This window comes from Rhinopithecus bieti, unplaced genomic scaffold, assembly GCF_001698545.2.
Source record: "Rhinopithecus bieti isolate Rb0 unplaced genomic scaffold, ASM169854v2 scaffold_55715, whole genome shotgun sequence".
NCBI classification, from domain to species: domain Eukaryota; kingdom Metazoa; phylum Chordata; class Mammalia; order Primates; family Cercopithecidae; genus Rhinopithecus; species Rhinopithecus bieti.
Genome location: NW_016822769.1, coordinates 1,127,073 through 1,147,455, shown reverse-complemented (window position 1 = coordinate 1,147,455; position 20,383 = coordinate 1,127,073). Strand labels below are relative to the sequence as shown.

The 20,383-nt window shown below is 40.0% G+C and overlaps 1 protein-coding gene across 1 annotated transcript in view; it reads left to right on the top strand.

The window, feature by feature from the left end:
* SPG11 (SPG11 vesicle trafficking associated, spatacsin) overlaps window positions 1-20,383 on the top strand; it is a 111,310-nt gene that overhangs the window by 12,212 nt on the left and 78,715 nt on the right. The window contains exons 5-8 of the mRNA XM_017861025.1: window positions 606-743; window positions 934-1,382; window positions 3,844-3,989; window positions 18,848-18,980. Of these exons, the coding sequence (XP_017716514.1) occupies window positions 606-743; window positions 934-1,382; window positions 3,844-3,989; window positions 18,848-18,980 (866 nt within the window). The remainder of the gene's footprint in view (window positions 1-605; window positions 744-933; window positions 1,383-3,843; window positions 3,990-18,847; window positions 18,981-20,383) is intronic.

Below are 20,383 nucleotides of genomic sequence, written 5' to 3'. Positions count from 1 at the left end.
ACTTGAGGTCAGGAGTTTGAGACCAGCTTAGCCAATATATGGTAAAACTCCATCTCTACTAAAAATACAAAAATAAGCCAGGTGTGGTAGCATGCACCTGTAGTCCCAGCTACTTGGGAGGCTAAGACAGGAGAATTGCTTGAACCTGGGAGGCAGAGGTTGCAGTGAACTGAGATTGCGCCACTGCACTCCAGCCTGGGTGACAGAGTGAGACTCTGTCTCAAAAAAAAAAAAAAAAACTAGACTCGATGGTCACATTAGTCTGTTTCAAAGTGTTTCTGAACCTTAGTTTCCAAATCTATAAGATGGGGTTATATTTACCTCACAGGGTTGTTGAGAGTCTTAAATAAGAGTTTGTGTAAAGTGTTTAGCATAACATCTGAAATATAGTAGACAGTAAGTGTTCTTATTGCTTTATCAAGCTAACTGCCCTTAATAGAATAAAATTCTTACAGTTGACTTTATTACTGTGGCATAAGCAAGGGAGATAAGGAGTTCCTTTCTGGGGAATTTGGTGTCCATACTATTCCTTCTCTGTGGTCTCTTATTTTTAACAGGAGCAATAGTAACACAAATTTGGGTTTGATCATCATTGTTTCATATAGGCAACACCCAGGACACCTACTGTGTGAAAGAACACTAGAAGACCTTCCTATTCAAGGACCTAAGGGGATAGATGAAGATGATCCTGTTAACTCTGCCTACAACATGAAACTGACCAAGTTTTCTTTCCAAATTGATAGGTACAGAAATTTCCTTTTCATTTAGTTTATTGTTCCTATTTTTTATCGTGCTGACACTGTACCCTTTCATTAAAGGTCTTTATTTGGTAGATACTTTTTTTTCTTAAGAACATCTTTGCCCTGGTTTAGTGTTTCACATAGTGCCTTTTACTGTGACAGGTGTTAAGTTATATTTTACCTTGTTTTCCAGGTCGTGGAAAGCCCAGCTATCATCATTGAATGAAACAATAAAGAACTCCAAACTGGAGGTTTCCTGTTGTGCTCCATGGTTCCAGGATATTTTGCATTCAGAGTCACCTGAATCTGGTAATCACAGTACAGGTGTACAGAGCTGGGCTTTCATTCCACAGGACATAATGCACGGGCAGTATAATTTTCTACGGAAAGATCATACCAAGACCAGTGATCCAGGAAGATCATGGAAGATAATGCACATCAGTGAACAAGAGGAACCCATAGATCTTAAATGTGTGTCTGTGACAGGATTCACTGCACTGTTTACTTGGGAAGTGGAAAGGATGGGCTATACCATTACCCTCTGGGATTTGGAGAACCAGGGCATGCAGTGTTTTTCCTTTGGCAGAAAGTGTATTCCTGTAGACAGTAGTGGAGAGCAGCAACTGTGCTTTGTTTTGACAGGTGAGACTGTCTTGTATCAGACTGAAATTCACCATTGCTGAGATGTGTGCTTTCCTACTGTATTTTACTTCTGCCTCAGTGCCTGCCTCACCTTTAAGTGGTATTATAATTGTTTATAGAGGAAGGTTCTTGTTATTCTTAGTGTCTCATATGTTTGGCTTTTAATTAACGTCATTTCTGCCCAGCTAAATGCTAAGATACTAAGTCAGAGAAAGTTTGAGAGAAATGAAGTTTATTATTATTATTATTTTTAACTCAAAGAGTCTTCATTTGACTTGACAAGCAGAGGTTGTAAGCTAGCTGCTCATGGGCCATGTATGAACTGCGTATTTATTTTGCTTGGCTTGCACTGTCTAGGCTTTTAAAAAAGATTATAAACATTCATAATTAGAGGATTTCACACAAATTCTAATTTCCAGCTGTTACTGAAAAATTATAAGATCTGGCAACACTGGGCCTGCATTCCTGCATAGGTAACTTATGGGTTGGAGCTGTGTTTCAGTCATTCTCTTAGATGGGCCATTTTATTTTTCTCTCTTTTTAAAAAAAATTTTTTTTTAGACAGAGTCTCACTCTGTCGCCCAGGCTGGAGTGCAGTGGTGCGATCTTGGCTCACCGCAACCTCCACCTTCCTCCAGAGTAGCTGGGACTACAGGCACGCACCACCACGCCCAGCTAATTTTTGTATTTTTAGTAGAGATGAGGTCTCACCGTGCTGACCAGACTGGTCTCAAATGCCTGACCTCAAACAGTCCACCTGGCTCAGCCTCCCAAAGTGCTGGGATTATAGGTGTAAGCCACCATGCCTGGCTGTACTTTCATTTTTTAATAGAGATGAGGTCTCACTACCTTGCCCAGGCTGGTCTCAAACTCCTGAGCTCAAGTGATCCTCCCGGCTTGGCCTCCCAAAGTGCTAGGATTACAGGTGTGAGCCACTATGCCTGGCATGAGCCATTTTGTTTCTGATTAGGTTTTTCTTGCACTTCTCTCACTACCTGCTAGGCCCCTGTAGGCATGGGACATTTTGATATTTCGGATATGTATTCATTCACTGCATAATCTGTCTTCTACAAAGGTATTGAATGTTGTGATTGGAATTAACCATGTGTTTCTTCTATACTCAAATTGTGGTAGTCTTGTATTTCTATGTGTCAGGAATAAGCTGTGAATTATTTTATAATAGTAAACCAGAAATCTGACATCTCTAAGTGATTAAAGGTTCCATGATTGGTTATGCAAGATAATATAAAGTAGAAATGTGGGATTTAATGCTTTTTTTTTTTTTCCTGATATGGAGTCTCCCTGACTGGAGTGCAATGGTGTCATCTTGGCTCACTGCCCTCCGCCTCCCAGGTTCAAGCGATTCTCCTGCCTCAGCCTCCTGAGTAGCTGGAATTACAGGCGCCTGCCACCACACCCAGCTAAATTTTTGTTTATTTTTGGTAGAGACGGGGTTTCACCGTGTTGACCAGTCTGGTCCCAAACTCCTGACCTCAGGTGATCTACCCACCTTGGCCTCCCAAAGTGCTGAGATTACAGGCAGGAGCCACTGTGCCCAGCCAATTTGTGCTTTTTTTTTTTTTTTTTTTTTTTTTGAGACGGAGTCTTGCTCTGTCTCCCGGGCTGGAGTGCAGTGGCCGGATCTCAGCTCACTGCAAGCTCCGCCTCCCGGGTTCACGCCATTCTCCTGCCTCAGCCTCCCGAGTAGCTGGGACTACAGGCGCCCGCCAGGTCGCCCGGCTAGTTTTTTGTATTTTAGTAGAGACGGGGTTTCACCATATTAGCCAGGATGGTCTTGATCTCCTGACCTCGTAATCCACCCGTCTCGGCCTCCCAAAGTGCTGGGATTACAGGCTTGAGCCACCGCGCCCGGCCTGTGCTATTTCATAAAATGCATTGCTCTTAAAAGAATTTGCCTTGTGGTCAGTGTTTTAAAGATAAATTTTCTTGGTGGGTGCAGTGGCTCACGCCTGTAATCAAAGCACTTTGGGAGGCCAAGGTGGGAGGATCACTTGAAGCCAGGAGTTTGAGACCAGCCTGGGAAACAAAGTGAAACCCTATTGCTACAAAATAATTTAAAAATTTTTTTAAATTAGCAAAACGATTTTTAAAAAATTAGCTGGGTGTGATGGCACGAAGCTGTAATTCTGGCTACTCCAGAGGCTGAGGTGGGAGGATTGCTTGAGGCCAGGAGTCTGAGGCTGCAGTGAGCTATGATCACACCACTGCCCTCCAGCCTAGGCAATAGAGGGAGACTCTGTCTCTAAAAAAGAAAAACCCACAAAACTCTTCTTTAAAAATGTTGAAAATCATGATGAGTTAAGTAAGGTCATTTTAGTACATGATATCCAGTAAATATATTTGTAATTATAGTACTGAAGTATTGGGTAATTAAAAATTAATTCCTAAATCATAATCCTAAGATCTAATTTATTAAAGCTAACTTTTATTTTTCCTGTAGAGAAAGGACTCTCTCTGATTTTGTTTGGTTTGACTCAAGAAGAGTTTTTAAACAGACTCATGATCCATGGAAGTGCCAGCACTGTGGACATTCTTTGTCATCTCAATGGCTGGGGGAGGTGCTCCATTCCCATACATGCACTAGAGGTAACAGAATTAAATGCCTGTAGAACATTACTTAATTATTTTGTGTTATATACTTTTATTCGATTTAGGATTTGAGAGAATTCATTTAATTTAGCAACAAAAAGAACTATGGCCTTTACATATCTATTTAAACAGTTCTGGCTGTTTCATTACCCTAACTCTGCTTAGCAGTTTACCCTTTTTGGCGTTACACAAGATTATAGTAAATGGTAAGAAAAAGGTACAGGAAATGGAGGCAACATTAAACTAATGAGACTAAATGAAGTGGAAATAAGTTATGGAAAGCTTGAACAGTAATGATCTTTTATTCCTACCTTATGCTTCCTACTTTTTTTTTTTTTTTTGACACAGGGTCTCACTCTGTTGCCCAGGCTGGAGTGCAGTAGTACAATCTAGACTCACTGCACCCTCTGCCTCCCAGGTTCAAGTGATTCTCCCACCTCAGCCTCCCCAGTAGCTGGGACTGCAGGCATGCACCACCATGCCCACCTAATTTTTGTATTTTTTGGTAGAGGCAGGGTTTTGCCTTGTTGGCCATAGCTGGTCTCGAACTCCTAATTTCAAGTGATTTACCCTCTGTGTCCCAGAGTGCTGGGATTAGAGAAGTGAGTCACTGCATGCGGCCTGCTTCCTACCATTCTAATCCAACTTCAGAAGAGACATAACCTGAATTTATGTAGCATTTTATAATTCACAAACACTCTTTTACATGCAATATCTAATTTTGTCCCAAAATAACCACATGAGACAGATTGGGTAATTTATATTATTTTTATTTTACAGATGAAGAAACTTAGGCTCTCAGTGATTGAGTGGGTGACCCAGAGCCATATTAATAAAGACAGGAGCCAGAATCAAGGGCAGGGTACCTTTTGCTATACAGTCCCTGAAGTTAATAATGTTATGTGCCAATTTCTTTAAATGACAGCTTTATTGAGATATAATCACATACCCATAAAATTCACCCTTTTCAAGTGTACAAGTGTACAGCTCAATGGCCTTTGGTATATTCAGAGTTGTGCAGCCATCATCACTAATTCAGAACATTTTCATCACCTCAAAAAAGAAACTCCATAACCATTAGTGGCCACTCCCTATTTCCTGTTGTCTCCACGTCTTAAACACCAATCTACTTTCTGACTGGATTTTTCTATTCTGGACATTTCATGTAAATGGAATGATAAAATATGTGACCTTTGTGACTGGCATCTTTGACCTAGCATGTTTTCAAAGTTCATATTGTATGTAGCATGCGTCACTACAACTTCATTTTTATGGGTGAATATTCCATTTTATCAATATATACTGCATTTTGTTTATCCATTCATCAGCTGATGGACATTTGGGTTGTCTCCACTTTCTGGCCATTATGAATAATCCTGCTATGGACATTGTGTACAAGCTTTTGTGTTGACGTATGTTTTCATTTCTCTTGGGTATATACCTAGCTGTGGAATTACTGGGTCATTTATTATTTTTGGGAAATCCCCAAACTCTTCCACGGTTAATGCACCATTTTACATTCCCATCAGCAATGTATGAGGGTTCTGCTAGCTGCACATCTTAGCTAACACTTGTTATTGTCTGTTTTTTATTCTAGCCGTTCTAGTCAGTGTGAACTCGAAATGGCATCTCACTGTGGTTTTCATTTGTTTTTTAATAATGACTAAACATGTTGAACATGTTTTCATATGCTTATTGGCTATTTGTGTGTCTTCTTTGGAGAAATGTCTATTGAATTACTTTGCCCTTTGTTAAATTAGGTTGTCTTTTTATTGAGTTCTAAGAGTTCTTCATATATTCTGGATGCTAGACCCTATGACATACATGATTTACAAATACTTTCTCCCATTCTTTGAGTTGTTGTTTCACCTTCTTTTTAAATTTTTTTTAACTTTTATTTTAGGTTCGGGGTACATTTGCAGGTTTGTCACATAGGTAAATTGCATATCATGGAGGTTTGGTATACAGATTATTTCATCACTCAGATAATAAGCATAGTACCTGATAGGTAGTTTTCAATCCTCACCTTCCTCCTACCCTCCACCCTCAAGTAAGCCCCAGTGTCTGTTGTTCACTTCTTTTTGTTCATGTGTACTATGTTTAGCTCCCACTTATAACTGAGAACACCCAGTATCTGATTTTCTGTTCCTGCATTAATTCACTTAGGATAATGGCCTCTAGCTCCATCCATGTTGCTGCAAAGGACATGACCTCATTCTTTTTTATGACTGCATAGTATTCCATGGTGTATATGTATCACAAATTCTTTATCCAATTGATATGGTTTGACTCTGTGTCCCCAGCCAAATCTCATCTTGAATTGTAATCCCTATGTGTCAAGGGAGGGAGGTGATTGGATCATGGGAGCATTTTCCCCCATGCTGTTCTCGTGATAGTGAGTTCTCAAGAGATCTGATAGTTTAAAAGTGGCAGTTTTCCCCTGTGCTCTCTCTCCTGCCACCATGTAAGACATGCGTTGCTTCCCCTTCACGTTTCACCATGATTATAAGTTTCCTGAGGCCTCCTGGCCATGCAGAACTGTGAGTCAATTAAACTTCTCTTCTCAGGTAGTATATTTATAGCAGTGTGAGAACAGACTAATATACCAGTGTGCCAACCTAAATGCCAATCATGGGCATTTAGGTTGATTCCATGTCTTTGCCATTGTCAATAGTGCTGTGAGGAATATATTTATGCATGTATCTTTATGGTAGAATGATTTATATTCCTTTGGTTGTATACCCAATAATGGGATTGCTGGGTTGAATGATAGTTCTGCTTTAAGTTCTTTGAGAAATCGCCAAACTGCTTTCCACAATGGCTGAGCTAATTTACATTCCCACCAGCAGTGTGTAAGCTTTCCCTTTTCTCTGCAACCTCACTAACACCTGTTATTTTTTGGCTTTTTAGTAATAGCCATTCTGACTGGTGTGAGATGGTATCTCATTGTGGTTTTGATTTGCATTTCTCTAATGATAAGTGATACTGAGCATTTTTTCATATGCTTGTTGGTCATATGTATGTCTTCTTTTGAAAAGTGTCTGTTCATGTCCTTTGCCTACTTTTTAATGTGGTTATTTTCTGCTTGTTAATTTGTTTAAGTTCCTTATAGATTCTGGATATTAGGCCTTTTTGTCAGATGCATGGTTTGCAAATATTTTGTCTTATTCTTTAGGTGGTCTGTTTACTCTATTGATAATTTATTTTGCTGTGCAGAAGCTCTTTAATTAGGTCCCATTTGTCAATTTTTGGTTTTTGTTGCAATTGCTTTTGGCGTCTTTGTCATGAAATCTTTGCCAGAGCCTATGTCCAGAATGGTATTTTCTAGGTTATCTTCCAGGGTTTTTAAAGTTTTAGGTTTTACTTTTAAGTATTTAATCAAACTTGAGTTGATTTTTGTATATGGTATAAGAACGGGGTTCAGTTTCAATCATCTGCATATGGCTAACCATTTATCCCAGCACATTAATTGAATAGGGAGTTTGGGCATTTTAACAATATTGATTCTTCCTATCCATGATCATGGGATGCTTTTCCATTTGTTTGTGTCTTCTCTAATTTCTTTCAGCATTGTTCTGTAATTCTCATTGTAGAGACTTTTCATCTAACTGTATTTCTAGGTATTTTATTCTTTCTGTGACTTTTGTGAATGGGATTGCATTCTTTATTAGGCTCCCAGCTTGTACATTGTTGGTGTATAGAAATGCTGCTGATTTTTTTTACATTGATTTTGTATCCTGAAATTTTGCTAAAGTTGTTTATCAGATCTAGGAGCTTTTGAACAGAGACTATGGGGTGTTCTAGGTATAGAATCATGTCAGCTGCAAACAGAGATAGTTTTACTTCCTGTCTTTCTATTTGGATGCCTTTTATTTCTTTCTCTTGCCTGATCTGGTAGGACATCTAGTACTATGTTGAATAGGAGTGGTGAGAGTAGACATTTTTGTCTTGTTGTGGTTCTCATGGGGAATGCTTCCAGCTTTTGCCCATTCAGTATGATGTTGGCTAAGGGTTTTTCATAAATGGCTTTTGATATTTTGAGATATGTTTCTTCAATGCCTAGTCTGTTGAGGGTTTTTAACATGAAGGGATGTTGAAGGGAGGATTGCTTGGGGAGCAAGCAATGGTTTTTGTTTTTACTTCTGTTTATGTGATGAATCACATTTATTGATTGCATATGTTGAAGCAGTCTTGCAGGCCAGGGATAAAGCCTACTTGATTCTGTTGGATTAGCTTTTTGATGTATTGCTGGATTCAGTTTGCTAGTATTTTGTGGAGAATTTTTATATCTATATTCATTAAGGATATTGGCCTGGTTTTCTCTTTCTGTTATGTCTCTGTTTTGGTATTAGAATGATGCTGGCCTCATAGAATGAGTTGTGGAGGAGTTCCTCCTCAGTTTTTTGGGCTTTTCACCTTCTTGATGGTGTCCTTTGAAACACGAAAGTGTTTTGTTCTTATGAAATCAATGTATCTTTTTTTGGGGAAGAGGAGGTCATTTTGTTTTGGTGTTGAATCTAAGAAACCATTGCCTAATCTGAGATGATGCAGATTTACTCTTAAAAGAGTTTTATAGTTTTAGCTCTTACAGTTAGGTTTATTATGCACTTTAAGTTCAATTTCTTATATGGTATGAAGGAGGAGTCCACCTTTTTGCATTCTTTTTTTTTTTTTTTTTTTTTTTTTTGAGACGGAGTCTCGCTCTGTCGCCCAGGCTGGAGTGCAGTGGCCGGATCTCAGCTCACTGCAAGCTCCGCTTCCTGGGTTCAAGTGATTCTCTTGCCTCAGACTCCCGAGTAGCTGGGACTACAGGTGCCCGCCACCATGCCCGGCTAATTTTTGTTTTTTTAGTAGAGATGGGGTTTCACCATGTTGGCCAGGTTGGTCTCGATCTCCTGACCTCAAGTGATCCGCTCGCCTCTGCCTCCCAAAGTGCTGGGATTACAGGCGTGAGCCACCGCGCCTGGCCTCTTTTGCATTCTTTTGTGGATCTTCAGTTGTCCCTGCACCATTTGTTGAAAAACTTATTTTTATATACTCTAAAATATCATTGTAAGAAAAATAATTAAGTCTTCTGTAACTCTACCATCCAGAAGTAATCATGTTTGTTCTTTGGGTGTTATTTCCTTATAGTTATTTTTCATATGTTAATAATAAACAAGTGTTATTAATTTTCTTATTAACCCTATAGGGTTAATACTGTTAGCCCCATTTTATAGAGCAGGGAGCTGAAGCACAAAGAGGTTAGGAAATCTAATTCAGCTCTACATGGGCATAGGTGGTAGCACCAGGATTTTAATTCAGACAGCGCCTCTCCCTTTACACAATGCACATGTCTCTGTGTGAATTTAATTAGTATTGCATTGTATATACAACATTGCTTTGGCCCTGGTCTCCTCCCACATAAAAATGAATGAGTAATATATATTTTAAGTGATAACAACAATAATAAAACAAATATTCTTGTATCCACCGTCAAGGCAAGAAATAGAATAAATTGAATGTGTAATGCCCTGCCCTAATCCTATTCCCTTACCTTGTCTAGCCTCAGAATTAACCACTCTTCTGAAATTTTACTTATTTATTTTTTAATGAGACAGGGTCTTGCTCTGTCACCCAGGCTGGAGTGCAGTGGTGTGATCATAGTTCACTGTAACCTTGAATTCCTGGCTCAGGTGATCCTCCTGCCTCAGCCTCCCAAATAGCTGGGACTGGCAGGTGCATACAGCTGCACCCAGCTAATTTTTATTATTTATTTATTTATTTTTGTAGAAATGGAATCTTGCTTTGTTTCCCAGGTAAGCGTCAAATTCTTGGCTTCAAGCAGTCTTCCTGCTTTGGTCTCTTAAAGCACTGGGATTACAGGCGTAAGCCACCATGCCCAGCCATTCTGAAATTTTTAACCATTCTTATGATTTTCTTTTTTTTTTTCCATATAAATATATCCCCAAGTAATGCTATTTAGTTGTAGCTAATGTTGAATTTTGCATAAAATGGAACTACTTTGTGTGTGTGTATATATGTGTGTATATATATATTATATTTTACATATATATGATTTTTTTCCTTTTCTTTCTTTTTTTTTTTTTTGAGACGGAGTCTTACTCTGTCACCCAGGCTGCAGTGCAGTGGAACTATCTCAGCTCACTGCAACCTCCGCCTCCTGGGTTGAAGCAGTTCTCCTGCCTCAGCCTCCTGAGTAGCTGGGATTACAGACATGTGCCACCACACCTGGGAACTTTTTGTGTTTTTAGTAGATACGGGGTTTCGCCATGTTTGCCAGGCTAGTCTCGAACTCCTGACCTCAGGTGATCCTCCTGCCTCAGCCTCCCAAAGTGCTGGGATTACAGGTGTGAGCCACCATGCCTGGCACTGTATATATATATATATATTTTTTTTAGACTCAGCGTGATTTTTTTTGATTCATCCATGTGTAATGTATATAACTATAGTTCATTCAGTTTCACCCCTGTATAGTATCCCACTGTATAGTATGTCTTTATCCAGCTTTCTGTTGTTTCCTTTTTTTTTTTTTTTTTTTGCTGTTACAAGTGGTGTTGCTGTAAAGTTTCTCATATATCTGCTACAGTACATGTGCAAGGGTGTCTCTAGGGTGAAACCAGAATTGCTGGGTCATATGGCAGGCACATCTTTAATTTTATTGATAATACTCTAGTTTTCCAAAATTGTTTTATCAGTTTATGCTGTCACCAGCAGTGTATATGAGTTCTCAATGTTGCATTTTCTTGATGTCCTTGCCAGCACTTGATTTATAACATTTTTTCCAGTATGATGATATGATGGATTTTCATTTGCATTTCCCTGATTAAGGTTTAGCATATGTGTGTGTGTGTAAGATATTTGGATTTTTTTCTTTCATAAGTAGCTGTTCAAATTTTTTGCCTATTTTTCTTTTGGGGTACTATTCTTTTTCTTATTGGTTTGTAGTGCTGGATATTCTCTAGATACCAATTCTTTGTTGTTTGTGTGGTGGATGTATTCTAGTCTGTGGCTTGTCTTTTCACTTAATCCATGGATTCTTTAATACAGTTCTTAATTTTAATGGAATTTAATCAGTCTTTTCCTTTATGACTAATGCTATTTGTGACATCTATCCTTAAATTATATAGTTTTTATGTTTTTTCCTAAAAGTTTTTAAATTATGATTTTTTTTTAATGCAGCGGAGAGATCTCAGCTTACAGCAATCTCTGCCTCCCAGGTTCAAGCAATTCTGCCTCAGCCTTCCAAGTAGCTGGGATTACAGGCACCTACCACTACACCCAACTATAAATTATGATTTTCATATTTAAGTTCTTTATCCATTTAAAACTTATACATGATATGGAGTATTTTAATTTTTTCCCATACTTATAACCATTTGTCTCAGCACTTTTTTGAAAAGTCCTGTCTGGGAGCAGTGGCTCACGCCTGTAATCCCAGCACTTTGGGAGGCTGAGGCGGGCAGATCACGAAGTCAAGAGACCAAGGCCATCCTGGCCAACATGGTGAAACCCCGTCTCTACTAAAAATACAAAAATTAGCTGGGCATGGTGGTGCGCACCTGTAGTCCCAGCTACTTGGGAGGATGAGGCAGGAGAATCGCTTGAACCCAGGAGGCGGAGGTTGCAGTGAGCCAAGATCACGCCACTGCACTCCAGCCTGATGACAGAATGAGACTCTGCCTCAAAAAAAAAAAAAGTATTGTCTTTTACCACTGATGCCTTGAGTGTCATATATTAAGTTTCCACATATGCATGAGTTTGTTTTTGACCTCTCTATTCTGTTCATACGTCTTTCCTTAGGCCAATTCCATCTTGCCTTTATTATCTAGGATTTTAATTAGGGCAAATTCCCTTATTCTTCAGGGGTGACTTTACTGTTGTCTGTTCCTTAATCTTTAATTTTTAGGATTAGCTTGTCAAGTTTCATGAAAAATTTTTAGGATTTATATTAGAATTACATTAAATCTATACATCAAGTTGGGAAGAAATGGCATCTTTAGGATATTTAATCTTCATATCCACAGTCTCGTCATTTTTTTTGGGGGGGGGTGGGTCTTCATTAACGTCTTTCAATAAAACATTACAATTTTTCCATTAAAAGCTTGGCATCTTTTCCTTTATTTGTGGTGTGTGTGTTGTGTATATATTTAAATACTATATTTATTGTTTATTCTGAGGGTTTTTTTTTTTTTGAGACAGAGTCTCGCTCTCTCATCCAGACTGGAGTGCAGTGGTGTGATCTTGGCTCACTGCAGCCTCTACCTCCCGGGTTCAAGCGATTCTCCTGCCTCAGCCTCCCAAGTAGCTGCGACTACAGGCATGTGCCACCGCACCCGGCTAATTTTTTGTATTTTTAGTAGAAATGGGGTTTCACCGTGTTAGCCAGGCTGGTCTCGATCACTTGACCTCATGATCTGCCCGCCTCGGCCTCCCAAAGTGCTGGGATTACAGGTGTAAGCCACTGTGCCCAACCCTAAGTGGTATTTTTTAAATTACATTTTGTTAATTGACAGTATAAGGAAATATAATTAATTTTTATGTGTTGATTTTTATATCCAGCAAATTTGTTAAATTAATCCTAATTTATCTGTTAGATTTTATTGCGTTTTCTATATAGTCAATATGCATATAACATCAGAATAGTATAGTTTTCTTTCACCTTTTCAAATCCTTGTATATACTTTTTAACACTTTTTTTTGAGACCAGGTCTCACTCTGTCACCTAGGATGGAGTGCAGTGGCACAGTCCTGGCTCACTGCAGCCTCTGCCTCCCAGGTGCAAGGGATACTCCCATGCCAGCCTCCGAGTAGCTGGGACTACAGTTGCACACCACCACACCCAGCTAATTTTTTTATTTTTTGTAGAGACGGGGTTTTGCAATGTGCCCCAGGCTGGTCTTAAATTCCTGGCTCAAGCAATCCTCCCTCCTCAGCCTTCAAAAGTGCTGGGATTACGGGTGTGAACCACCATGCCTAGCCACCACCTTTTTTCTTAATTGAGGTACTAGAATCTCTAGTATAACATTATCCAGAAGTAATCTTTGCCTTATTCCTCAGTAGAGCACACATGCTCTCTCTCTCTCTCTCTGTCTCTCCATCTGTGTGTGTGTGTGTGTGTGTGTGTGTGTGTGTGTGTGTTTTAAGATACCCTTTATAAGGTTAAGTTCTCTTTTATGTTCCTTGCTATGAGGTTTTATCATGAATAGGTATTGGATTTTTATCGAATGCTTATTCTGTATCGAGATAATTATATGAATAATCTCCTTTAATTTGTTACTGTAATGAACCACATTAATACATTTTATTTTGTATTGTGAAATACAATGTGTAAAAACACGCAGAATACAGTTTAACAAATAATAATAGTTACTATTATGATTATTATTATTTTTGGAGACAGTCTCACTGTCACCCAGGCTGGAGTACAGTGGTGCAATCTCAGCTCACTGAAACCTCCTCAGCCTAGGTTCAAGCGATTCTCCTGCCTCAGCCTCCTTAGTAGCTGGGATTACAGGCATGCACCCCCACACCCAACTGATTTTTGTATTTTTAGTAGAGGCAGGGTTTCGCCGTGTCGACCAGCCTCATCTTGACCTCCAGACTTCAGGTGATCCGCCCTCCTTGGCCTCCCAAAGTGCTGGGATTGCAGGCGTGAGCCACTGCCCTGGCTAACAAATATCAAGCAAAAACTCTTATAACCACCATCCAGGTCAAGAAATAAAACATCACAAGGATTCCAGGAGCTCCTTTGTGCCCTCTACTAGTTTAGAAGTTAAATACTCACTTTCTGTTCTTTTAGAAGCTATCCTAGGAAATATAATGTACATACTTAAATTATCAGATCTAAAGTTTGTTTTTTTGTTTTGTGTGTGGTTTTTTTGTTTTTTGGTTTGTTTTATTTTGTTTTTTTTGAGATGGAGTCTTACTCTGTAGCCCAGGCTGAAGTGCAGTGGCATGATCTTGGCTCACCGTAGCCTCCGCCTCCTGGGTTCAAGTGATTCTTGTGCCCCAGCCTCACGAATAGCTAGGATTACAGGTGCCTGCCCCCATGTCCAGCTAATTTTTTCTGTTTTTAGTAGAGACATTTCATCATGTTGGGCAGGCTGCTCTTGAACTCCTGACCTCAAGTGATCCACCCCCCCTCGACCTCTCAAAGTGTTGGGATTACAGGCATGAGCCACCACGCCCAGCTCAGATCTACAGTTAATAACTAATTGTTTTGAATAGCACAGGTCCGTTGAATGCTTTAACTTCATTTACTCTTAGCCTATTCATGTTATTGTTGTGTTTTTTTTTTTAACCACATTAGATATTATTATGTATTTAGGTTCATTTTTCACCATTTATTTTGCTTTTTAAACTTTTTGCTGAAAATGAAGACACAGACACATACATATCCTAGGCCTAGGATCATCGATATCACTGTCTTCCACCTCTCTACATCTTGTCCCACAAGACAATCTTCAGAGGCAGTAACATGCATGGAGCTATCGTCTCATACGCCTTTTTCTGGAATACCGTGAAGGACTTACCTGGGCCTGTTTTATAGCTAGCTTAAAAAAGAAGTAGAAGGAGTACATTCTAAAATAACAAAAGCATAGTATAGCAAATAATAGGCTTTTGGAATTTTCAGCTCTATGATAATCTTATGGGAACCACCATTGTAAATTTAGCCAGTTGTTGAGTGAAATATTGTTATGTGGCACGTGACTACTCAGTTTTAATAAAAGTTCCATGTGCTTGAAAATTGAAAATGTATTTTCAGCCTAGGCACAGTGGCTCACACCTGTAATCCTAGCACTTTGGGAGGCCGAGGTGCGTAGATCACTTGAGTTCAGGAATTTGAGACCAGCCTGGCCAACGTGCAAAAACCTCATCTCTACTAAAAATACAAAAAAATTATCCAGGTATAGTGGCTCACACCTGTAATCCCAGCTACTTGAGAGGCTGAGGTAGGAGAATCGTTTGAACCCAGGAGGTGGAGGTTGCACTGAGTGAGATTGCGGCACTGCACTCCAGCCTGGGCAACAGAGCGAGATCCTGTCTCCAAAGAAAAAAAGGAAAACAAAATGTATTTTCCATGTGTCACATTGGTCTTTCAATCAGAAGTAGTTAGACAGTTGACACTTTGCTCAGTCCTTCTTAACCACTATGAGACTTTGTTACATTGTGGATAATTTGTTCATAATCTCCCAGTGCTCTAATTCTTTCTTCACCTGTGTGTAATCTGCTATTAAACACATCTGTTTATAATTTAAATTTTTATTTTGGAATTACTATTTGGTCATTGTTTTATATGTGTGATTTTGAAAATTTTAAATCTGCAGAAAACTTCAAAATTAGTAAAATGAACATTAAGTTAAATTTCACCTAGATTCACCAACTATTAACATTTTACCACATTTGTGTCTTTTTTTTTTTGAGATGGAGTCTTGCTCTGTCACCTACCCTGGAGTGCAATGAGGTGATCTCTGCCCACTGCAACCCCCGCCTCCTGGGTTCAAGCAATTCTCCTCCCTCAGCCTCCAGTGTAGCTGGGATTACAGGTGTGCACCACCACGCCTGTCTAATTTTTGTATTTTTAGTAGAGATGGGGTTTTACCATGTTGGCCAGGCTGGTCTCAAACTCCTAACCTCAAGTGACCTGCCCACCTCCCAAACCACATCTGTTTTTTGTTTTTTTTTGAGACGGTGCCTCACTCTGTTGCCCAGGCTGCAGTGCAGTGGCGCGATCTTGGCTCACTGCAAGCTCTGCCTCCTGGGTTCACGCCATTCTCCTGCCTCAGCCTCTGAGTAGCTGGGATTACAGGCACCCACCACCACACCCAGCTAATTTTTTGTATTTTTTAGTAGAGACAGGGTTTCACCATATTAGCCAGGATGAAACCACATTTGTTTTAATTGCACCTTTTTTTTTCTTTTTTGCTTAACCATTTTGAAATTGCAAACTTTATAACCTTCACTCTTAAGTACTTTAGTATGTATATCATAAGAACAAGAATATTATATTCATTGATAATTTAGTTTTTACTCCCATTACTCAGAACAAAGGTATAGCTTGTTTATAGTCTCCCTCTGGGACCAGTAATTTTTCTAGTTTATCTTTTTTTGGTGGGTGTCACCTCACATGGACCCTAGGTTTGTCCTGTCTTTTCTTCCTCCAACATAACTCCCCCCAATATCTCTCACCTCCCTTGGTATATTAACACCTAGACCTTTGGCCCATTGGCTCTCAAAATCTGGTTTCTGGACCAGCAGCTCACCATGACCTATGGATTAGAAATACAAATTGTCAGGCCCCTCCCAATATCTATTGAATTAGAAAGTCTGGGGCAGGGCTTTGCAATCCACAACTTGAGAAATTCTCCAGGTGATTCTTATGCACAGTGCTTTATGCTAAGGGTGGCAAATTTTTCTTTTCTTTTCTTTTCTTTTCTCTTTTTTTTTTTTTTTTTTTTTTTTTTTTAGATGGGTCTGCTCTGTCACATCAGGCTGGAATCAGTGGCGCAATCTTGCTCACGCAACCTCCACCCCCCGGGTTCAAGCAATTTCACTGTCTCAGCCTCAACCGAGTACGCTGGACTAACAGGGCGCACACCACCACACCCAGCTAATTTTGTTATTATTTATGTAAAAAGACAGGGTTTCACGCATATTGGTCAGAGCTAGTCCTCGAATCCCGTGACCTTGTGACTCCACCACACTTGGCCTCCCAATAGGCTAGGATTACAGGATGAGCAGGAGTGAGCCACTAGTGCCCGCCTTTTTTTTTTTTTTTATATAAAGTTATGAAAACATATAATATAAATATAATATTAATAATGTAATTCTAATATATATAATATTTCTAATATATAATTATATAATATTTTTTTTTTTTTGTCTGAGACAGGGTTGCACAGGCTGGAGTACGGAGACGCAAGTACAGCTCACTGCAGCTTCAACTTCCTGGGCTCAAGAGACCCTCCTGCCTCAGCCTCCCCAGTAGTTAGGACTACAGGTGTGCGCCACCATACCCAGCTACTTTTAATTTTTTTTTGTTTAATTTTTTTTTTTTTCTAAAACCTTTTTAGAAACAAGGTCTCACTATGTTGCCCAGGCTGGTCTCAAACTCCTGGGCTCAAGCAATCCTCTTGCGTCAGCCTCCCAAAGTGCTGGGATTACAGGCATGAGCCCCGTGCCCCACCAACTTTATAAAGGATCAGACAGTAAATATTTTAGGCTTCTCAGGCCACATGCTCCTTTTTGTTTTGTTTTTGTTTTTTGAGACAGCATCTTGCTATGCCGCCCAGGCTGGAATGCAGTGGCACGATCTCAGCTGACCACAACCTCCACCTCCTGGGTTCCAGCGATTCTCCTGCCCCAGCTTTTGAATAGCTGAGATTACAGGCACCTGCCACCATGCCTGGCTCATTTTTGTATTTTCAGCAGAAACGCGGTTTCACCATGTTGGCCAGGCTTGGTCTTGAACTCCTGACCTCAGGTGATCCACCTGCCTCGGCTTCCCAAAGTGCTGGGATTACAGGCATGAGCCACCACACCTGGCCATCATACTGCAAAGAAAAAAAATACATTTATTTTATTTTTGTTCATTAAAAATATGGAATGTGGCCGGGTGCGGTGGCTCACGCCTGTAATCCCAGCACTTTGGGAGATCTAGGCGGGAGGAACACCTGAGGTCAGGAGTTCGAGACCAACCTGGCCCACATGATGAGACCCCCCCCCCGCCCCGCCCACCTCTATTAAAATACAAAATTAGCTGAGTGTAGTGGTTCAGACTTGTAATCCCAGCTACCTGGGACTCTCAGGCAGGAGGATCACTTGAACCCAGGAGGCGGAGATTGCAGTGAGCCAAGATTGAACCACTGCACTCTAGCCTGGGCGACAGAGCAAGACTCTGTCTCAAAAAAGACAACTGAGAATCTGGCTGGGTGCAGTGGCTCATGCCTGTAATCCCAGCAGTTTCGGAGGCCAAGTTGGGTGGATCACTCTAGGCCAGGAATTCGAGACTAGCCTAGCCAAACACAGTGAAACCCATCTCTATTAAAAATACAACAACAACAACAACAACAAATTAGCTGGGTGTGGTGAGGCTGAGGCTCGAGAATCGCTGAAGCTGGGCAGGCAGAGGTTGCAGTAAGCTGAGATCATGCCACTGTACCTCAGCCTGGGTGACAAGAGTACGACTTTATATTGTACTGCCATAACATTTTAATTCAAATAGAATATAACTTAATTGTAAGGGTAATCCCTAATATTTAGTTTTGAATTGTTTTAAAATTATAAAATGGTAGAGCTGGAAAGGTTTTGTAGTCTAATAACCACCTGTTTCTATTGAAGCAGAAATTGGGCAAGTCGCAGTGGCTCGTACCTGTAATCCCAGCACTTTGGGAGGCCAAGGCAGGTGGATCGTTTGAGGTCAGGAGTTCGAGACCAGCCTGGCCAACATGAGGAAACCCTGACTCTACTAAAAATACAAAAACTAGCCGGGCATGGTGGTGGGCACCTGTAATCTGAACTGCTTGGGAGGCTGGGGCAGGAGAATCTCTTGAACCCAGGAGAGAAAGGTTGCAGTGAGCCAAGATCATGCCATTGCACTCCAGCCTGGGCAACAAGAGCAAAACTCTGACTCAAAAAAAAAAAAAAAAAAGAAAAGGTTAGAGAGTCTTGCCCCAGATTGCATAATCAGTCATTGTCAAAATCCTCACTGGAGCCCAGGTACTCATGCAGTCTTTTGCCTCCTGTAGTCTCACCACATTAAATTAAATTCTAAAGTTTGTTTAAAAAGCTGAATCCTGATTTTTTTCCCTATTGTAATTTTTTTCTGATTTTTATTTTCCTCTTCATTTCAGGCTGGGATAGAAAATCGTCAGCTGGACACAGTAAATTTCTTTTTGAAGAGCAAGGAAAATCTTTTTAATCCATCCTCAAAATCTTCTGTATCTGATCAGTTTGATCACTTTTCATCCCATTTATACTTAAGAAGTAAGTGGAATAAAGATTTCTGCATTCGTATTTATCATTTGATCTTCTTAAATAATTTTCAAATTACGATCTTGTGGTTTCTGGTGACTCATTTACTTGCCAAAACTTAGTCATGGGATTTTATATACTTTTTGGAAACTTTCTTCTTCTTTTTTTTTTTTTTTTTTTTTTTTTTTTTTTTTTTTGCAACACAGTCTCACTCTGTTGCCTAGGCTGGAGTGCAATGGTGTAATGACAGCTCACTGCAGCCTCACCTCCTGGGCTCAGGCAGTCCTCCCACCTCAGCCTCCTGAGTAACTGGGACTACAGGTGCATGCCACCACACTCAGCTATTTTTTTGTAGAGAATGGGGTCTCACTGTGTTGCCCAGGCTGGTCTTAAACTCCTGGGTTCAAAACAATCCTCTGCCTCCCAAAGTGCTGGGATTACAGGTGCGAGCCACCATGCCTGGACAACTATGTGGAAATTTGGCAGTGTTATCTGATTCTTTAAATGTCCTCATACTATATGGGCTATTTATTGCTCATATCTTGTACTATACTCTATTTTTAGTATGCATGGAAGAGACAATCTTTTAAATTCAAGACAGTTTTATACACAACAGAAAAACATTTATTTGGAAAATTGCCTGCCCTTGCAACCATCTGAGATGTGTATTGACAGTTGTGGATTACGATATGTTGTAAGAATTTTTGGCGGGATGCAGTGGCTCGCCCTGTAGTCCTAACACTTTGGGGGCAAGCTGGGAGGATCGCTTGAGTCTAGGAATTTGAAACCAGTCTGGGGAACATAGCATGACCCCATTCTACAAAAAAAGTTTAAAAATTAGTTGGGCATGATGGCACATCCTGTAGTCCCAACCACTTGCAAGGCTGAGGCAGAGGATTGCTTGAGTCTGGAGGGTGTCTAGGCTACAGTGATCTGTGATTGTGCCACTGCGCTCCAGCCTGATTGCAAAGTAAGACTGTCTCAAAAAAAAAAAAAAAAAAAATTCACCCGGACTTCTCTGCTTTTTTGCCACGTTACCAACACTTTTCAAGATTTTGGCTTTCCTTTTTAACAAATAGGAAGCCTAACTTTTATTCTTGGACCAGGTAGCCATGCAAATTCTCTCCTTAGGACAACAGGGTAATAAAGTATATTTTCCCCTTGTTAAACAAAAATTATGGAGGCCGTTGTTTTGGTGTGAGCTGTACTAGGCCCCATCAGACCAGAACAGAAATCAGAGTGGAGTCAACTATGCTAAAGTTCCATAGCATCAAACTTAAAATAAGGTGGTCTTCTGACATTGGGAGAAATTAGGAGAGAGCCAATAATCCCAAACAGTCCAGTTTCAATCTTGAATCAGCGTGATAATGAAGTTCCTTCTGATATAATCTTTTTTTTTTTTTTTTTTTTTTTTT